Raw genomic sequence first — 16,624 nt, forward strand, 5'->3', positions numbered from 1 at the left:
TGGTGATAAATTAGAACAAAGGATGAAAATATAATTTATTCTCATTTTTTTATTCAAAAAATTTGAGACGAAAATATAATAATAAAAAAGTATAATTATAAAAAATTAACAAGAATAATGAAAGAAAAAATAAAAAATAAGTTGTGTTTTTTGTTAGTGTCTTCATGTCTTTTTTGGACACAAAATACAATAATTCACTATTCTTTGGACATATTGTCTTTGTCTATATCTCCTTTGTCAAATACAATTTTGTGTTTTTGTCTAAGTGTCTTGTCTCTTCAACAAAATCAGCCTTAATAGCTAGTTTATTGTAAATTTAAACTTTATTTAAGAGTATATTATTATTCAATGAATAAATTAATTATTTAACTAACTCAAATCGGTGAATTGTAGAAACAAAATTATATATTCATGTATTAATACAATAATAAAATAATATTTTATGTAATGATGCCCTAAAAAATAAAATTTAATTGAAAAAATCGTAAAAAATGTTTTACAAAATGACAAAATTAAACTCAAAAAATATAACCACCTAGTCGTGAAGGCAGTATAAATTTAAAACTTTTAATTTTTGTAAACTTTTTTTTCAATTACTAGTTAATATTAGTCACCAAAAAAAAATTACTAGTTAATATTAAGCTGAAGCTTAGAAGCAAGCAAGGCAGAAGAGTAGTAGTAGTAACTAGAAACACACCAAGATGTGGAAGAGAGCCTTCGTCGGCGCCGCCACGGCCGCCGCCGCCGCCCTCCGCCGTCCATTCCCCTCGTTAATCCGCGGCGCCACCAGCAGTTCATCGTCCAACTCAATCTCTTCTGCCGTTAACTCGATGCTCCTCCGCTCCCTCAAAGACCACTATCTCGAAGTCGCCAAAATGAACATGCCCCCTGTAATGCTCTCTTCTTAAACCCTAAACCTCTCAAATTAGGTTTTATTTATTTATTTATTTTCTGATTCGTTATTTGTCGCAGAAAGTTGGACCTCCATCGCCGTTCACGATCGTAAAAGGCGCACTCGATTCTAACGGCCCCGTGCTGAAGCGGAACTACGGCGACGAAGAGATCACAATCTACGTCATGCGCTTGGCCGCCAACGACGACGAAGACGGCGACGGCGGCGGAGTCATTGATCAACTGTTCATTCACGTGGATGTGTCGAAACCAAATCAGAACGAATGCTTGATGTTTCTGTGCGGATTATACGAAGATGCTCTGGGGATTCACTCAGTTTCAATGAGACCTAAGCTTCAAGAATCTGGTGGCGGTTACCTCCTCGTTCCTTCGCAATACGCTGGTCCATCTTTTGCGTAAGTTCACAATTTTTCTTTTTTAAATGTTATACCTTAAAAGTTTGTGTTTTTGGTTCAGTTCCTTTGCTAGGGCATGAAATGATGCAGCTAATTGTTTAATGATGTTAGTTTAAGCTCATTAGGAAGGTAATCAAACTCTGGTGTTCACAGGAACTGGAAAATTGAATTGCTGAACTCAAATTGTAAGCTCTTAAGAGTTTACTAGTAAAATTGTTACCTTGATTTGGGGACCTAAGCTTGTTATCAGTTTGATAAGCTTGCTAATTAGGGTTGGTTTTAGGTGGCAAATTAACAATTTTACCTTTTAGTGAAAATCGTAGGCAGCCCTTCATCTACTTGGATAAATGTTGAAGAGTTTCTAGTCTAAGATAACAGAGAAACTTAAGTATTAGTTTTCTAAAAGAAAAAGGGTGCCTATTTTCTTGTTACTATGCCCTAAGGCAAGGAGGAGTTTGGTCGAATTGGAAGGGATGAAGCTTGTGTAGTGTGATGCATTAGTGGCGTTGTAAAGCTTAGACAAAGATTGTTTAATGTCTTTTGCCAGAGTAACACTGGATTCCAAAACATGCCAACTCATTACCCCGTTCACAGAGATAATTCCAGGGGCAAACGTGAGTCACAATTGCATATTTGGGGGACTAGATTAGGTAAATTGAAATTTGGGGGTTGAAAATGAGGCTGGGCTCTAATTTCACGGGGGGCCAAAATGGGTATTAACTCGCCACATAGAAGAAGCATTCATTTTGGTTGAGAGTTTGTATGGTCTTATTCCATATAGTTTAGGGCAAATTACATTTACATGATCACCTCCTCTAAGGTTTCACGAAATTCGACTGGATTCTCCTCTATTTATGAAAACCTGTGCTAATTTCCCTCCAAGACTTAGAAAATAATGTAGTTCTAACTAAAACACAAACCAGAGCTAGGTGGAAATCAATGGCACTTGAACGAATAGGAGAGTCGGGTTGAATTTTAGCAAACCTCAAGAAAGATTAATGCAAATGTAAATTTTGAAATTTTATATTTTGATGTTTGTAAGTGAGAATGGTTCATGCTATATTTGACTGATGAACTGTGTGAATTGATAGAGACTTAGATGAATCCATGAGGGATGCATTTCACAGTTACATAGAGGAGAGAGGAATAAACGATAGCCTCTTCAAGTTTCTACAAGCATGGCTCTATGTTAAAGAACATCGAAATCTATTGCGTTGGTTCAAAACCATGGGCTTGTTCATTGATGGCAAGAAGCCTCCTACGCCTTCCTCCTAATCCTCTCTGTTAGAGCATGTATTTTTGAAATTGACTCGTATAGTGTTCAGTTTTCACAATATGAAATTATGAATTTAGAACTTGTTGAGTTTTGATTATATCTTATTTTTTGTTTAGAGGCCCTAAGGTTTCTTAGTGGACTATTTGAGTTAATTATTTATTTTGGAGGCACTCTAAACAAATATAGTTACATGATTCATTGATCATACTACTAATAATAACAAGTAGTACATCAAATTAAAAAAAAAAACCCTTTATATAACAATAATATTCAAAATCTCGAGGTAATTTATTATTATTATTATTATTATTATTATTATTATTTGTTTAAGTTATGAACATGTGCATTATAGTTTATGAAAAATTCATGGAAACTAATAAGGAAATTGTTGAAGCATTTTATTAACTTATAATTTAATCACGAGTGTATATCTATATATAGTATACTAATTCTTAAAATTTAGAATGATTGAGAACAGAAAAAAAAAATCAAATTAAAGGAACATGGTTAACATTTAGAATTTAAAATTGTCCAAAAGATATAGATTTATTTTTAAAAATTCAAAATTACAAGTATGAATTAAATATGATTATATTATTTTTAAAATTTTGAAGTTTGGCTATAAATTGATATTTGTTCTCTATTCAACAAACTTTCTCTTTTTATAAACAAGGTTAAAAAAAAATTATGTTTAATTATTCTTAATATTTTAAGTATTAAAAATAAAAAATTGATATTTGTAATGTATCAAATTATTAATCCGAAAGATTATCGAAGACGCCATGCCGCCATAACCCCTTTTCTTTTTGAAAAATCCCTCCTTTTTTGGACTCAATAACTTCTTCGATACACCATTCATCATTTTCTGAGCTATTTTGCTTGATCATTGCGTTCCTTCTCTTTATTCATCTCACAAAGGGGAAAACCAAAATGGTAATAGAAGATTCTATAAGATTCTGCGTATTCGAGTCTCTGAATACAACAATGGTTGATGAAGGTGGAAACAACACTGTAAGAGTGGCCAATTTCCTCAAGCCATGTGCAAAGAACACCGGCGAAGCCACAAGATTCCCAACGGTTTCTTCGCCGCCGCGTAACGGCGAAGAGGTGCATCCAGCTGTTCAGTTCAAAGGGTGGAAAAATCCTCAGAGGAAATGGAACGATTGGATTGAAATTATGGCGGGAAAATACGGATTCATGTGGAACCAAACAGGTATATGCGATGCTATTTTGAGTTCTATGTATAAGATTCAATGTAATCAAAGTTTGATTCTTGGAATTGTTGAGTATTGGTGTATAGAGACAAATACTTTTGTTTTTCCATGGGGTGAAGCCACAATCACCCTAGAAGATGTTATGGTTCTTGGTGGATTTTCGGTCCTTGGCGAGCCGGTGAATCTTCCTCTCACCGGGGATATGGTTGCGATGGAAGCCGAGATGTTACGGCTTTCGAGGGAAATGGATGGTGGAAAATCAAGGAGAGACCAAAGGACATGGATGAAGTTTTTTATGGAGGAGGGGCAAAGTCATGATCTTGAGCATGTAGGTTTTCTCTCCCTGTGGTTGTCAAGATTCGTGTTTCCCTCGCTTCCCTACGAGGTAATTGCGACGCGTGTCTTTCCAATTGCGATTCGCCTGGCTCGTGGGACAAAATTGGCTCTGGCCCCTGCTGTTCTAGCTGGTATCTATGAGAGTTTGAGGTTGCTTAAGCAACAAGTAACCTCTTCTTTGGGTGAATCCGTGAAGGCTCTAGGCCTATTCCAACTTGTGCAGCTATGGGCTAATGAAAGGTTTTCGATTTTCGGATCAAATTGTCCCATAGAACTAAAGCCAGGGGAGCCTAGAGCTGCAAGGTGGCATGGAGTGATATCGAATGCTAATGGCTGCCCAATTTCGTCAGCTTTGAAATTTGCAAGGAGTTTCCAATGGCGTCCTTATGCTGCTGATTTGAAAAATTGGTGTTTTGTGTCCCCTTACAAGGACAATGAGCAATTTGTTCATGTTGCTTCAAACTCGAACGACGAGTTAAAGTCCTTTGGGCAGTGTTTGTTTGCAAATGAGCTTGTTGGTTTGGGAGGTTGCATTGAGAAGTATATGCCGTACCGGGTTGCAATGCAATTCGGCTTCGATCAACATCTTCCTGGGGATTTTGCTGTTATGAACTCAAATTGCAGGGAAAATTTTATGTTTTATGTTCCTTCAAGAGCTTACAAGCCTTGTGTGTCATTGGAGTACCTCAACTGGTGGCGAGCATCAAAGGTGAATCAAGAGAAACAAGAGGGTGAGATCAATGGAATGAGGTTGAACTTGAAGGATGATGAACCTTCTCAGATAGATCGTATAAAAAATGTGGTTGGAGATTTTGCAGGATTGCTTAGTGATGAAAAAGGGAGAGTAAAACTTGCTAAAGGAACTTTATGCAACCCTTTGGATGTTGAAGCCTATGCATGCAGTATTGTAGGCACTTTGTCTCACCCTATTGATGTTGATAAGTATTGGTGTATATATGAAAGGAACCGGATGGTAAGTCAAGTCGGCATCGTGTGTTTCTATTTTTCTGAACATAAATAAACATTTTTTTTTTAAAATCCCTAAATACTAAGAACCTCTTTCTGGGCTATTGTGTTGTGTGTGTGTTTTTGATTCAATCGTGTTTGCACATACTTGTCTCTGGTTTTTGCTGTTTGCTTTTTTTGATGGATAAAGGTAAAGCTTCCAAGGAATTAGAAACCTCTCTGCAAAACCTCGATTTGAATCCCCAATCCAACGTCAAGAACAAAATTTCCATTGCAACTAACCACCATCAATTTCAAGGTAATTTGGTTTTGTATGTAATCAATTTTATTTTTTCCTGAGGTGGGGTGTTTTGTTTTTGTTTGTTTATTGGTAAAGCTTCAAACTTTCTGAGCTCTATGATGAATTGCACTTGCTTTGTTTTTGGGGTATGGTCAATGAAAATTAGAAGAAAAAAAGAGGGAGGGGGGTTGGACAATTAATTAGCTTGTGTGACAATTTCAGATTCAGTTCCAATTTACAGAAAATTTGGGAATGGTGAATAAAATTCATTTGGAGCTTTTATTGAAGTTTGATTCCATATGATTATATACCTGTTTTGATTATGGTAGCTGATGTTGTGAAAGTAGCAGATTGTATACTTAGGGATTTTCCTTTGAGGCTTAGAATCTGTGTTTGTTTATTGTGACTTGTGCTAATGATATTCAAGGAAGTTCAGTTTGAGTTTTGCACCTTAATAGGATTGTTAAAATGTGTTTTATATTATTTGATGGAGCCAGTATGTATGTTCTTGGTTGTCTTGAGGTTTAGGTAGTTAACTCACGGATCATAGGTTTTGAGCCATGGCAGCGCCTTAATATGGTTCGATTTCGGGATAAAATTATATGCAGGACTACTGCCTAAGAAGATGAAGCCTCCAAGTTTGGTTAGCCTATGCATTGGAGTTATTGGAAAACATTTGGAGGATATTATTACGGATTTGCCGGAGATTGCTATCGGTTTGCCAGCTGAGATAAAGGTAGTTTTCTAGAGAATGATTCTACCTGTTAAATCTATTGATTGGTCATTTATTCATGCATATATTTCTGTAAAGAAAAATTTCGAAGTTGTAGCCTGCGCAATGCGAATGCACGTAAGAAATGTTTGTAAATTTTTTCTCTAGGAGAGCCTTTTTGTGGGTAAAAAAAAAAAACTGCTTTATTGCTTAATTTCATGAACAGCTTTATTCTTAAGAATCTTTTATTGTGCTTTGTACGGAAAAAGAGATCATGCATAAGATGCATTCTTACGGTTAAAGAATTAATTCTAAATGATAGACGGCAGTGGCAGCTATTGCGAGACGGAGAAAGTTGTTGAATGATGATGTCCTGATTGCATTAGCTGATACTTCTTGGGAATACCTTGATGTCTCTGGATCAGATGTTTCCGACGTTGGCTTGATTAAAGCAGCCGAAGTATGCAGATCAATTAAAGCTCTGGATATAAGGTATAGGATTATGATTCTGTCGAAACAATTACCAAGCAAACACGTTTGCCGCCGTGTCTAGTGTGCTTTTTTTTATATTATACTTCTCTCTCTTTTTCAGAGTCACTTGATATATTGAGACTATTTGCAGCCGATGTACCAAAATCACTGCTACTGGTATATCCGAACTTGTGAAGCACTGCCGTTTATTAGAGACATTGAGATGCGGGTACGTATCTCTCATCATTCATTGATAGTCATATTTCTATGTTATAACGTTTGCCTATTTTCAATGCTCAGAAGTTGAAAACCAGAAATTTTCTTAAATGGCCCATTTTAGTATCATGTTCATATGCCGGATTTCAATAGTTCGTATAAGTAAATTGAATTCTTTAAAAATGATCAAGATTCATGACATTATTACTTGCTTTTCTGTTCATAATGTCAAGATTTGACTTTGGTGCTTGATTTCTCCTCACAATGGTAACATTCTCTAAACTGGTGACTGGTGAGAGTTGTAGATAGCGAAAAAGTTCTCTCTTAACCTTTTTAAAAAATAAAGTATATTCAGAAAGTGGAATTTTTTTTTATGTAATTGAAGATTTAAGACAAGATTATTGGATAATGTTGCAGAGGGTGTCCGAGGAGCGATCATACAGCTCGGAGGTGCTTGAGTATATTTAAACCGAGGCTGGACTATGTCGAGGAGGATTCCTGGGAGGAGCTCGATACGAAAGAAATTTCAAGTGGCGCGCAATCACTCCGGTGGCTAGTATGGGTATGAACTATTAAATCTTTCTCTTTTGTAATTGAATGCAGATCTTTGTCCTCACTAATGCATGAGTCACGAGACGCTTAATTTTATGGTTTTCTTTCTGCAGCCAAACATCGACAATAATTCGTTAGACGAGATATCTACCGAGTGTCCGCGGATCATAGTGAACCTGAAGTCATCTCCGTTCGGGTTTATGGGAACTCAGGTTCCTTGGGAAGCGTTACGAAATACTGTATTGGATGATGTGGCTGTGAAGGATATTGATCCCAAGACATGGAGAGGGCGTGGTTTTGCAGTGAAGCCCGCTTCGCCCTCTCCTTCAACCTCCCCTGAATTATCAGTGGCCGAGAAATTCCGGCTCGCCTTTGAGGAAAGGGACAACCGGTTAGCTCCAAAGCGAGCGAAAAATGCACGGCAACACCAGCGTCGCGCAGTGCGAGAGTTGATGTTGATGAGCACAAGGGCTAAGGCAATGGTCTTGGCTTCACAAGCAAGCAAGTCTCTTCACAGCAGAAGCTCATAAAATTATCAGATCATGTGGTGTTTTATTACTCTGTATATATGTAAGAAATTTCAATAGTTCTTCACTAAATTTTTAGAAAATTTCCTTCAACAAGTTGGAAACATCACAGGCTTGAGATGAATGGAGGTGTGAGGTTTTGACAAAAGTGCAAATTTATTTGCATGCTGCTTGGTTTTGATGAAATTGATAAATTTAAGATGAAATCTAAACAGAGTACTCAGATAATTCAATATCCATTCTCTAGAGACTATTAACAATTTTTTTTCTTTTAATGTCAAATTTACAATAATAAATTAGCAAATGCTTGGTTTATATTCTTGTTATGGAGTTGTAAAAGCAAAGATCAAACATGACAACACAAAATATCACACATTGTTTGTACATAATAATAATGAGAAATATAAAAATTAAAAAATATTGAGTTCAATCGCATATTTATTTTTATTTCTTCCAGTATTTTCTAATTCGGTATTAGGCTGTGTTTGTTTCTGAAAACAGGATAAGACAAACTCTAAGAACAAGATATAAAGGCCAGAAATATAAAATTTTGTATTATTCTATTTGGTGATAAATTAGAACAAAGGATGAAAATATAATTTATTCTCATTTTTTTATTCAAAAAATTTGAGACGAAAATATAATAATAAAAAAGTATAATTATAAAAAATTAACAAGAATAATGAAAGAAAAAATAAAAAATAAGTTGTGTTTTTTGTTAGTGTCTTCATGTCTTTTTTAGACACAAAATACAATAATTCACTATTCTTTGGACATATTGTCTTTGTCTATATCTCCTTTGTCAAATACAATTTTGTGTTTTTGTCTAAGTGTCTTGTCTCTTCAACAAAAACAGCCTTAATAGCTAGTTTATTGTAAATTTAAACTTTATTTAAGAGTATATTATTATTCAATGAATAAATTAATTATTTAACTAACTCAAATCGGTGAATTGTAGAAACAAAATTATATATTCATGTATTAATACAATAATAAAATAATATTTTATGTAATGATGCCCTAAAAAATAAAATTTAATTGAAAAAATCGTAAAAAATGTTTTACAAAATGACAAAATTAAACTCAAAAAATATAACCACCTAGTCGTGAAGGCAGTATAAATTTAAAACTTTTAATTTTTGTAAACTTTTTTTTCAATTACTAGTTAATATTAGTCACCAAAAAAAAATTACTAGTTAATATTAAGCTGAAGCTTAGAAGCAAGCAAGGCAGAAGAGTAGTAGTAGTAACTAGAAACACACCAAGATGTGGAAGAGAGCCTTCGTCGGCGCCGCCACGGCCGCCGCCGCCGCCCTCCGCCGTCCATTCCCCTCGTTAATCCGCGGCGCCACCAGCAGTTCATCGTCCAACTCAATCTCTTCTGCCGTTAACTCGATGCTCCTCCGCTCCCTCAAAGACCACTATCTCGAAGTCGCCAAAATGAACATGCCCCCTGTAATGCTCTCTTCTTAAACCCTAAACCTCTCAAATTAGGTTTTATTTATTTATTTATTTTCTGATTCGTTATTTGTCGCAGAAAGTTGGACCTCCATCGCCATTCACGATCGTAAAAGGCGCACTCGATTCTAACGGCCCCGTGCTGAAGCGGAACTACGGCGACGAAGAGATCACAATCTACGTCATGCGCTTGGCCGCCAACGACGACGAAGACGGCGACGGCGGCGGAGTCATTGATCAACTGTTCATTCACGTGGATGTGTCGAAACCAAATCAGAACGAATGCTTGATGTTTCTGTGCGGATTATACGAAGATGCTCTGGGGATTCACTCAGTTTCAATGAGACCTAAGCTTCAAGAATCTGGTGGCGGTTACCTCCTCGTTCCTTCGCAATACGCTGGTCCATCTTTTGCGTAAGTTCACAATTTTTCTTTTTTAAATGTTATACCTTAAAAGTTTGTGTTTTTGGTTCAGTTCCTTTGCTAGGGCATGAAATGATGCAGCTAATTGTTTAATGATGTTAGTTTAAGCTCATTAGGAAGGTAATCAAACTCTGGTGTTCACAGGAACTGGAAAATTGAATTGCTGAACTCAAATTGTAAGCTCTTAAGAGTTTACTAGTAAAATTGTTACCTTGATTTGGGGACCTAAGCTTGTTATCAGTTTGATAAGCTTGCTAATTAGGGTTGGTTTTAGGTGGCAAATTAACAATTTTACCTTTTAGTGAAAATCGTAGGCAGCCCTTCATCTACTTGGATAAATGTTGAAGAGTTTCTAGTCTAAGATAACAGAGAAACTTAAGTATTAGTTTTCTAAAAGAAAAAGGGTGCCTATTTTCTTGTTACTATGCCCTAAGGCAAGGAGGAGTTTGGTCGAATTGGAAGGGATGAAGCTTGTGTAGTGTGATGCATTAGTGGCGTTGTAAAGCTTAGACAAAGATTGTTTAATGTCTTTTGCCAGAGTAACACTGGATTCCAAAACATGCCAACTCATTACCCCGTTCACAGAGATAATTCCAGGGGCAAACGTGAGTCACAATTGCATATTTGGGGGACTAGATTAGGTAAATTGAAATTTGGGGGTTGAAAATGAGGCTGGGCTCTAATTTCACGGGGGGCCAAAATGGGTATTAACTCGCCACATAGAAGAAGCATTCATTTTGGTTGAGAGTTTGTATGGTCTTATTCCATATAGTTTAGGGCAAATTACATTTACATGATCACCTCCTCTAAGGTTTCACGAAATTCGACTGGATTCTCCTCTATTTATGAAAACCTGTGCTAATTTCCCTCCAAGACTTAGAAAATAATGTAGTTCTAACTAAAACACAAACCAGAGCTAGGTGGAAATCAATGGCACTTGAACGAATAGGAGAGTCGGGTTGAATTTTAGCAAACCTCAAGAAAGATTAATGCAAATGTAAATTTTGAAATTTTATATTTTGATGTTTGTAAGTGAGAATGGTTCATGCTATATTTGACTGATGAACTGTGTGAATTGATAGAGACTTAGATGAATCCATGAGGGATGCATTTCACAGTTACATAGAGGAGAGAGGAATAAACGATAGCCTCTTCAAGTTTCTACAAGCATGGCTCTATGTTAAAGAACATCGAAATCTATTGCGTTGGTTCAAAACCATGGGCTTGTTCATTGATGGCAAGAAGCCTCCTACGCCTTCCTCCTAATCCTCTCTGTTAGAGCATGTATTTTTGAAATTGACTCGTATAGTGTTCAGTTTTCACAATATGAAATTATGAATTTAGAACTTGTTGAGTTTTGATTATATCTTATTTTTTGTTTAGAGGCCCTAAGGTTTCTTAGTGGACTATTTGAGTTAATTATTTATTTTGGAGGCACTCTAAACAAATATAGTTACATGATTCATTGATCATACTACTAATAATAACAAGTAGTACATCAAATTAAAAAAAAAAACCCTTTATATAACAATAATATTCAAAATCTCGAGGTAATTTATTATTATTATTATTATTATTATTATTATTATTTGTTTAAGTTATGAACATGTGCATTATAGTTTATGAAAAATTCATGGAAACTAATAAGGAAATTGTTGAAGCATTTTATTAACTTATAATTTAATCACGAGTGTATATCTATATATAGTATACTAATTCTTAAAATTTAGAATGATTGAGAACAGAAAAAAAAAATCAAATTAAAGGAACATGGTTAACATTTAGAATTTAAAATTGTCCAAAAGATATAGATTTATTTTTAAAAATTCAAAATTACAAGTATGAATTAAATATGATTATATTATTTTTAAAATTTTGAAGTTTGGCTATAAATTGATATTTGTTCTCTATTCAACAAACTTTCTCTTTTTATAAACAAGGTTAAAAAAAAATTATGTTTAATTATTCTTAATATTTTAAGTATTAAAAATAAAAAATTGATATTTGTAATGTATCAAATTATTAATCCGAAAGATTATCGAAGACGCCATGCCGCCATAACCCCTTTTCTTTTTGAAAAATCCCTCCTTTTTTGGACTCAATAACTTCTTCGATACACCATTCATCATTTTCTGAGCTATTTTGCTTGATCATTGCGTTCCTTCTCTTTATTCATCTCACAAAGGGGAAAACCAAAATGGTAATAGAAGATTCTATAAGATTCTGCGTATTCGAGTCTCTGAATACAACAATGGTTGATGAAGGTGGAAACAACACTGTAAGAGTGGCCAATTTCCTCAAGCCATGTGCAAAGAACACCGGCGAAGCCACAAGATTCCCAACGGTTTCTTCGCCGCCGCGTAACGGCGAAGAGGTGCATCCAGCTGTTCAGTTCAAAGGGTGGAAAAATCCTCAGAGGAAATGGAACGATTGGATTGAAATTATGGCGGGAAAATACGGATTCATGTGGAACCAAACAGGTATATGCGATGCTATTTTGAGTTCTATGTATAAGATTCAATGTAATCAAAGTTTGATTCTTGGAATTGTTGAGTATTGGTGTATAGAGACAAATACTTTTGTTTTTCCATGGGGTGAAGCCACAATCACCCTAGAAGATGTTATGGTTCTTGGTGGATTTTCGGTCCTTGGCGAGCCGGTGAATCTTCCTCTCACCGGGGATATGGTTGCGATGGAAGCCGAGATGTTACGGCTTTCGAGGGAAATGGATGGTGGAAAATCAAGGAGAGACCAAAGGACATGGATGAAGTTTTTTATGGAGGAGGGGCAAAGTCATGATCTTGAGCATGTAGGTTTTCTCTCCCTGTGGTTGTCAAGATTCGTGTTTCCCTCGCTTCCCTACGAGGTAATTGCGACGCGTGTCTTTCCAATTGCGATTCGCCTGGCTCGTGGGACAAAATTGGCTCTGGCCCCTGCTGTTCTAGCTGGTATCTATGAGAGTTTGAGGTTGCTTAAGCAACAAGTAACCTCTTCTTTGGGTGAATCCGTGAAGGCTCTAGGCCTATTCCAACTTGTGCAGCTATGGGCTAATGAAAGGTTTTCGATTTTCGGATCAAATTGTCCCATAGAACTAAAGCCAGGGGAGCCTAGAGCTGCAAGGTGGCATGGAGTGATATCGAATGCTAATGGCTGCCCAATTTCGTCAGCTTTGAAATTTGCAAGGAGTTTCCAATGGCGTCCTTATGCTGCTGATTTGAAAAATTGGTGTTTTGTGTCCCCTTACAAGGACAATGAGCAATTTGTTCATGTTGCTTCAAACTCGAACGACGAGTTAAAGTCCTTTGGGCAGTGTTTGTTTGCAAATGAGCTTGTTGGTTTGGGAGGTTGCATTGAGAAGTATATGCCGTACCGGGTTGCAATGCAATTCGGCTTCGATCAACATCTTCCTGGGGATTTTGCTGTTATGAACTCAAATTGCAGGGAAAATTTTATGTTTTATGTTCCTTCAAGAGCTTACAAGCCTTGTGTGTCATTGGAGTACCTCAACTGGTGGCGAGCATCAAAGGTGAATCAAGAGAAACAAGAGGGTGAGATCAATGGAATGAGGTTGAACTTGAAGGATGATGAACCTTCTCAGATAGATCGTATAAAAAATGTGGTTGGAGATTTTGCAGGATTGCTTAGTGATGAAAAAGGGAGAGTAAAACTTGCTAAAGGAACTTTATGCAACCCTTTGGATGTTGAAGCCTATGCATGCAGTATTGTAGGCACTTTGTCTCACCCTATTGATGTTGATAAGTATTGGTGTATATATGAAAGGAACCGGATGGTAAGTCAAGTCGGCATCGTGTGTTTCTATTTTTCTGAACATAAATAAACATTTTTTTTTTAAAATCCCTAAATACTAAGAACCTCTTTCTGGGCTATTGTGTTGTGTGTGTGTTTTTGATTCAATCGTGTTTGCACATACTTGTCTCTGGTTTTTGCTGTTTGCTTTTTTTGATGGATAAAGGTAAAGCTTCCAAGGAATTAGAAACCTCTCTGCAAAACCTCGATTTGAATCCCCAATCCAACGTCAAGAACAAAATTTCCATTGCAACTAACCACCATCAATTTCAAGGTAATTTGGTTTTGTATGTAATCAATTTTATTTTTTCCTGAGGTGGGGTGTTTTGTTTTTGTTTGTTTATTGGTAAAGCTTCAAACTTTCTGAGCTCTATGATGAATTGCACTTGCTTTGTTTTTGGGGTATGGTCAATGAAAATTAGAAGAAAAAAAGAGGGAGGGGGGTTGGACAATTAATTAGCTTGTGTGACAATTTCAGATTCAGTTCCAATTTACAGAAAATTTGGGAATGGTGAATAAAATTCATTTGGAGCTTTTATTGAAGTTTGATTCCATATGATTATATACCTGTTTTGATTATGGTAGCTGATGTTGTGAAAGTAGCAGATTGTATACTTAGGGATTTTCCTTTGAGGCTTAGAATCTGTGTTTGTTTATTGTGACTTGTGCTAATGATATTCAAGGAAGTTCAGTTTGAGTTTTGCACCTTAATAGGATTGTTAAAATGTGTTTTATATTATTTGATGGAGCCAGTATGTATGTTCTTGGTTGTCTTGAGGTTTAGGTAGTTAACTCACGGATCATAGGTTTTGAGCCATGGCAGCGCCTTAATATGGTTCGATTTCGGGATAAAATTATATGCAGGACTACTGCCTAAGAAGATGAAGCCTCCAAGTTTGGTTAGCCTATGCATTGGAGTTATTGGAAAACATTTGGAGGATATTATTACGGATTTGCCGGAGATTGCTATCGGTTTGCCAGCTGAGATAAAGGTAGTTTTCTAGAGAATGATTCTACCTGTTAAATCTATTGATTGGTCATTTATTCATGCATATATTTCTGTAAAGAAAAATTTCGAAGTTGTAGCCTGCGCAATGCGAATGCACGTAAGAAATGTTTGTAAATTTTTTCTCTAGGAGAGCCTTTTTGTGGGTAAAAAAAAAAAACTGCTTTATTGCTTAATTTCATGAACAGCTTTATTCTTAAGAATCTTTTATTGTGCTTTGTACGGAAAAAGAGATCATGCATAAGATGCATTCTTACGGTTAAAGAATTAATTCTAAATGATAGACGGCAGTGGCAGCTATTGCGAGACGGAGAAAGTTGTTGAATGATGATGTCCTGATTGCATTAGCTGATACTTCTTGGGAATACCTTGATGTCTCTGGATCAGATGTTTCCGACGTTGGCTTGATTAAAGCAGCCGAAGTATGCAGATCAATTAAAGCTCTGGATATAAGGTATAGGATTATGATTCTGTCGAAACAATTACCAAGCAAACACGTTTGCCGCCGTGTCTAGTGTGCTTTTTTTTATATTATACTTCTCTCTCTTTTTCAGAGTCACTTGATATATTGAGACTATTTGCAGCCGATGTACCAAAATCACTGCTACTGGTATATCCGAACTTGTGAAGCACTGCCGTTTATTAGAGACATTGAGATGCGGGTACGTATCTCTCATCATTCATTGATAGTCATATTTCTATGTTATAACGTTTGCCTATTTTCAATGCTCAGAAGTTGAAAACCAGAAATTTTCTTAAATGGCCCATTTTAGTATCATGTTCATATGCCGGATTTCAATAGTTCGTATAAGTAAATTGAATTCTTTAAAAATGATCAAGATTCATGACATTATTACTTGCTTTTCTGTTCATAATGTCAAGATTTGACTTTGGTGCTTGATTTCTCCTCACAATGGTAACATTCTCTAAACTGGTGACTGGTGAGAGTTGTAGATAGCGAAAAAGTTCTCTCTTAACCTTTTTAAAAAATAAAGTATATTCAGAAAGTGGAATTTTTTTTTATGTAATTGAAGATTTAAGACAAGATTATTGGATAATGTTGCAGAGGGTGTCCGAGGAGCGATCATACAGCTCGGAGGTGCTTGAGTATATTTAAACCGAGGCTGGACTATGTCGAGGAGGATTCCTGGGAGGAGCTCGATACGAAAGAAATTTCAAGTGGCGCGCAATCACTCCGGTGGCTAGTATGGGTATGAACTATTAAATCTTTCTCTTTTGTAATTGAATGCAGATCTTTGTCCTCACTAATGCATGAGTCACGAGACGCTTAATTTTATGGTTTTCTTTCTGCAGCCAAACATCGACAATAATTCGTTAGACGAGATATCTACCGAGTGTCCGCGGATCATAGTGAACCTGAAGTCATCTCCGTTCGGGTTTATGGGAACTCAGGTTCCTTGGGAAGCGTTACGAAATACTGTATTGGATGATGTGGCTGTGAAGGATATTGATCCCAAGACATGGAGAGGGCGTGGTTTTGCAGTGAAGCCCGCTTCGCCCTCTCCTTCAACCTCCCCTGAATTATCAGTGGCCGAGAAATTCCGGCTCGCCTTTGAGGAAAGGGACAACCGGTTAGCTCCAAAGCGAGCGAAAAATGCACGGCAACACCAGCGTCGCGCAGTGCGAGAGTTGATGTTGATGAGCACAAGGGCTAAGGCAATGGTCTTGGCTTCACAAGCAAGCAAGTCTCTTCACAGCAGAAGCTCATAAAATTATCAGATCATGTGGTGTTTTATTACTCTGTATATATGTAAGAAATTTCAATAGTTCTTCACTAAATTTTTAGAAAATTTCCTTCAACAAGTTGGAAACATCACAGGCTTGAGATGAATGGAGGTGTGAGGTTTTGACAAAAGTGCAAATTTATTTGCATGCTGCTTGGTTTTGATGAAATTGATAAATTTAAGATGAAATCTAAACAGAGTACTCAGATAATTCAATATCCATTCTCTAGAGACTATTAACAATTTTTTTTCTTTTAATGTCAAATTTACAATAATAAATTAGCAAATGCTTGGTTTATATTCTTGTTATGGAGTTGTAAAAGCAAAG

The 16,624-nt window shown here is 36.2% G+C and overlaps 6 protein-coding genes across 8 annotated transcripts; all 6 read left to right on the plus strand.

Moving 5' to 3' along the window:
• The first annotated feature begins 586 nt into the window (after positions 1 to 586).
• Positions 587 to 5,200, plus strand: LOC112712178 (uncharacterized protein At2g39795, mitochondrial). Of its 2 annotated transcripts, none has more exons than XM_025764993.3 (3): positions 587 to 890; positions 973 to 1,307; positions 3,581 to 5,200. In XM_025764993.3, the coding sequence occupies exons 1-3, from the start codon at positions 702 to 704 to the stop codon at positions 3,678 to 3,680; spliced, it is 624 nt and encodes a 207-aa protein (XP_025620778.1). In that variant the 5' UTR covers positions 587 to 701; the 3' UTR covers positions 3,681 to 5,200. The 2 variants fall into 2 exon arrangements, with proteins under 2 accessions (XP_025620778.1, XP_025620777.1); XM_025764992.3 differs by lacking the exon at positions 3,581 to 5,200 and adding an exon at positions 2,399 to 2,680.
• Positions 3,760 to 5,154, plus strand: LOC114924096 (protein MAINTENANCE OF MERISTEMS-like). Its single transcript, XM_029289063.1, has one exon. The coding sequence runs from the start codon at positions 3,760 to 3,762 to the stop codon at positions 5,152 to 5,154; it is 1,395 nt and encodes a 464-aa protein (XP_029144896.1).
• Positions 5,173 to 8,096, plus strand: LOC112712177 (uncharacterized). Its single transcript, XM_025764991.3, has 6 exons — positions 5,173 to 5,397; positions 5,988 to 6,115; positions 6,414 to 6,583; positions 6,714 to 6,791; positions 7,196 to 7,340; positions 7,444 to 8,096. Exons 1-6 carry the CDS (start codon positions 5,280 to 5,282, stop codon positions 7,858 to 7,860), a joined length of 1,056 nt encoding a protein of 351 aa, XP_025620776.1. The 5' UTR covers positions 5,173 to 5,279; the 3' UTR covers positions 7,861 to 8,096.
• A 954-nt stretch (positions 8,097 to 9,050) lies between these two features.
• On the plus strand, positions 9,051 to 13,622 carry LOC112712183 (uncharacterized protein At2g39795, mitochondrial). Of its 2 annotated transcripts, none has more exons than XM_025765001.3 (3): positions 9,051 to 9,312; positions 9,395 to 9,729; positions 12,003 to 13,622. In XM_025765001.3, exons 1-3 carry the CDS (start codon positions 9,124 to 9,126, stop codon positions 12,100 to 12,102), a joined length of 624 nt encoding a protein of 207 aa, XP_025620786.1. In that variant the 5' UTR covers positions 9,051 to 9,123; the 3' UTR covers positions 12,103 to 13,622. The 2 variants fall into 2 exon arrangements, with proteins under 2 accessions (XP_025620786.1, XP_025620785.1); XM_025765000.3 differs by lacking the exon at positions 12,003 to 13,622 and adding an exon at positions 10,821 to 11,102 and having other exon boundaries at positions 9,058 to 9,312.
• On the plus strand, positions 12,182 to 13,576 carry LOC114924097 (protein MAINTENANCE OF MERISTEMS-like). The gene has a single exon (XM_029289064.1). The coding sequence runs from the start codon at positions 12,182 to 12,184 to the stop codon at positions 13,574 to 13,576; it is 1,395 nt and encodes a 464-aa protein (XP_029144897.1).
• Positions 13,516 to 16,512, plus strand: LOC112712180 (uncharacterized). The gene is made up of 6 exons (XM_025764995.3): positions 13,516 to 13,819; positions 14,410 to 14,537; positions 14,836 to 15,005; positions 15,136 to 15,213; positions 15,618 to 15,762; positions 15,866 to 16,512. The coding sequence occupies exons 1-6, from the start codon at positions 13,702 to 13,704 to the stop codon at positions 16,280 to 16,282; spliced, it is 1,056 nt and encodes a 351-aa protein (XP_025620780.1). The 5' UTR covers positions 13,516 to 13,701; the 3' UTR covers positions 16,283 to 16,512.
• The last annotated feature ends 112 nt before the right edge of the window (positions 16,513 to 16,624 follow it).

This window comes from Arachis hypogaea, chromosome 9, assembly GCF_003086295.3.
Source record: "Arachis hypogaea cultivar Tifrunner chromosome 9, arahy.Tifrunner.gnm2.J5K5, whole genome shotgun sequence".
Lineage (NCBI taxonomy): Eukaryota > Viridiplantae > Streptophyta > Magnoliopsida > Fabales > Fabaceae > Arachis > Arachis hypogaea.

What these genes read in the sequence shown, in the direction of transcription:
- LOC112712178 (XM_025764992.3), top strand. Translation starts at nt 702, where the DNA reads ATGTGGAAGAGAGCCTTCGTCGGCGCCGCCACGGCCGCCGCCGCCGCC. An exon ending in CCAAAATGAACATGCCCCCT is followed by an intron (nt 891 to 972) that starts GTAATGCTCTCT and finishes TATTTGTCGCAG; the next exon opens with AAAGTTGGACCTCCATCGCC. An exon ending in TACGCTGGTCCATCTTTTGC is followed by an intron (nt 1,308 to 2,398) that starts GTAAGTTCACAA and finishes GTGAATTGATAG; the next exon opens with AGACTTAGATGAATCCATGA.
- LOC114924096 (XM_029289063.1), top strand. Translation starts at nt 3,760, where the DNA reads ATGGCGGGAAAATACGGATTCATGTGGAACCAAACAGGTATATGCGAT.
- LOC112712177 (XM_025764991.3), top strand. Translation starts at nt 5,280, where the DNA reads ATGGATAAAGGTAAAGCTTCCAAGGAATTAGAAACCTCTCTGCAAAAC. An exon ending in TAACCACCATCAATTTCAAG is followed by an intron (nt 5,398 to 5,987) that starts GTAATTTGGTTT and finishes AATTATATGCAG; the next exon opens with GACTACTGCCTAAGAAGATG. An exon ending in GTTTGCCAGCTGAGATAAAG is followed by an intron (nt 6,116 to 6,413) that starts GTAGTTTTCTAG and finishes TCTAAATGATAG; the next exon opens with ACGGCAGTGGCAGCTATTGC.
- LOC112712183 (XM_025765000.3), top strand. Translation starts at nt 9,124, where the DNA reads ATGTGGAAGAGAGCCTTCGTCGGCGCCGCCACGGCCGCCGCCGCCGCC. An exon ending in CCAAAATGAACATGCCCCCT is followed by an intron (nt 9,313 to 9,394) that starts GTAATGCTCTCT and finishes TATTTGTCGCAG; the next exon opens with AAAGTTGGACCTCCATCGCC. An exon ending in TACGCTGGTCCATCTTTTGC is followed by an intron (nt 9,730 to 10,820) that starts GTAAGTTCACAA and finishes GTGAATTGATAG; the next exon opens with AGACTTAGATGAATCCATGA.
- LOC114924097 (XM_029289064.1), top strand. Translation starts at nt 12,182, where the DNA reads ATGGCGGGAAAATACGGATTCATGTGGAACCAAACAGGTATATGCGAT.
- LOC112712180 (XM_025764995.3), top strand. Translation starts at nt 13,702, where the DNA reads ATGGATAAAGGTAAAGCTTCCAAGGAATTAGAAACCTCTCTGCAAAAC. An exon ending in TAACCACCATCAATTTCAAG is followed by an intron (nt 13,820 to 14,409) that starts GTAATTTGGTTT and finishes AATTATATGCAG; the next exon opens with GACTACTGCCTAAGAAGATG. An exon ending in CACTCCGGTGGCTAGTATGG is followed by an intron (nt 15,763 to 15,865) that starts GTATGAACTATT and finishes TTCTTTCTGCAG; the next exon opens with CCAAACATCGACAATAATTC.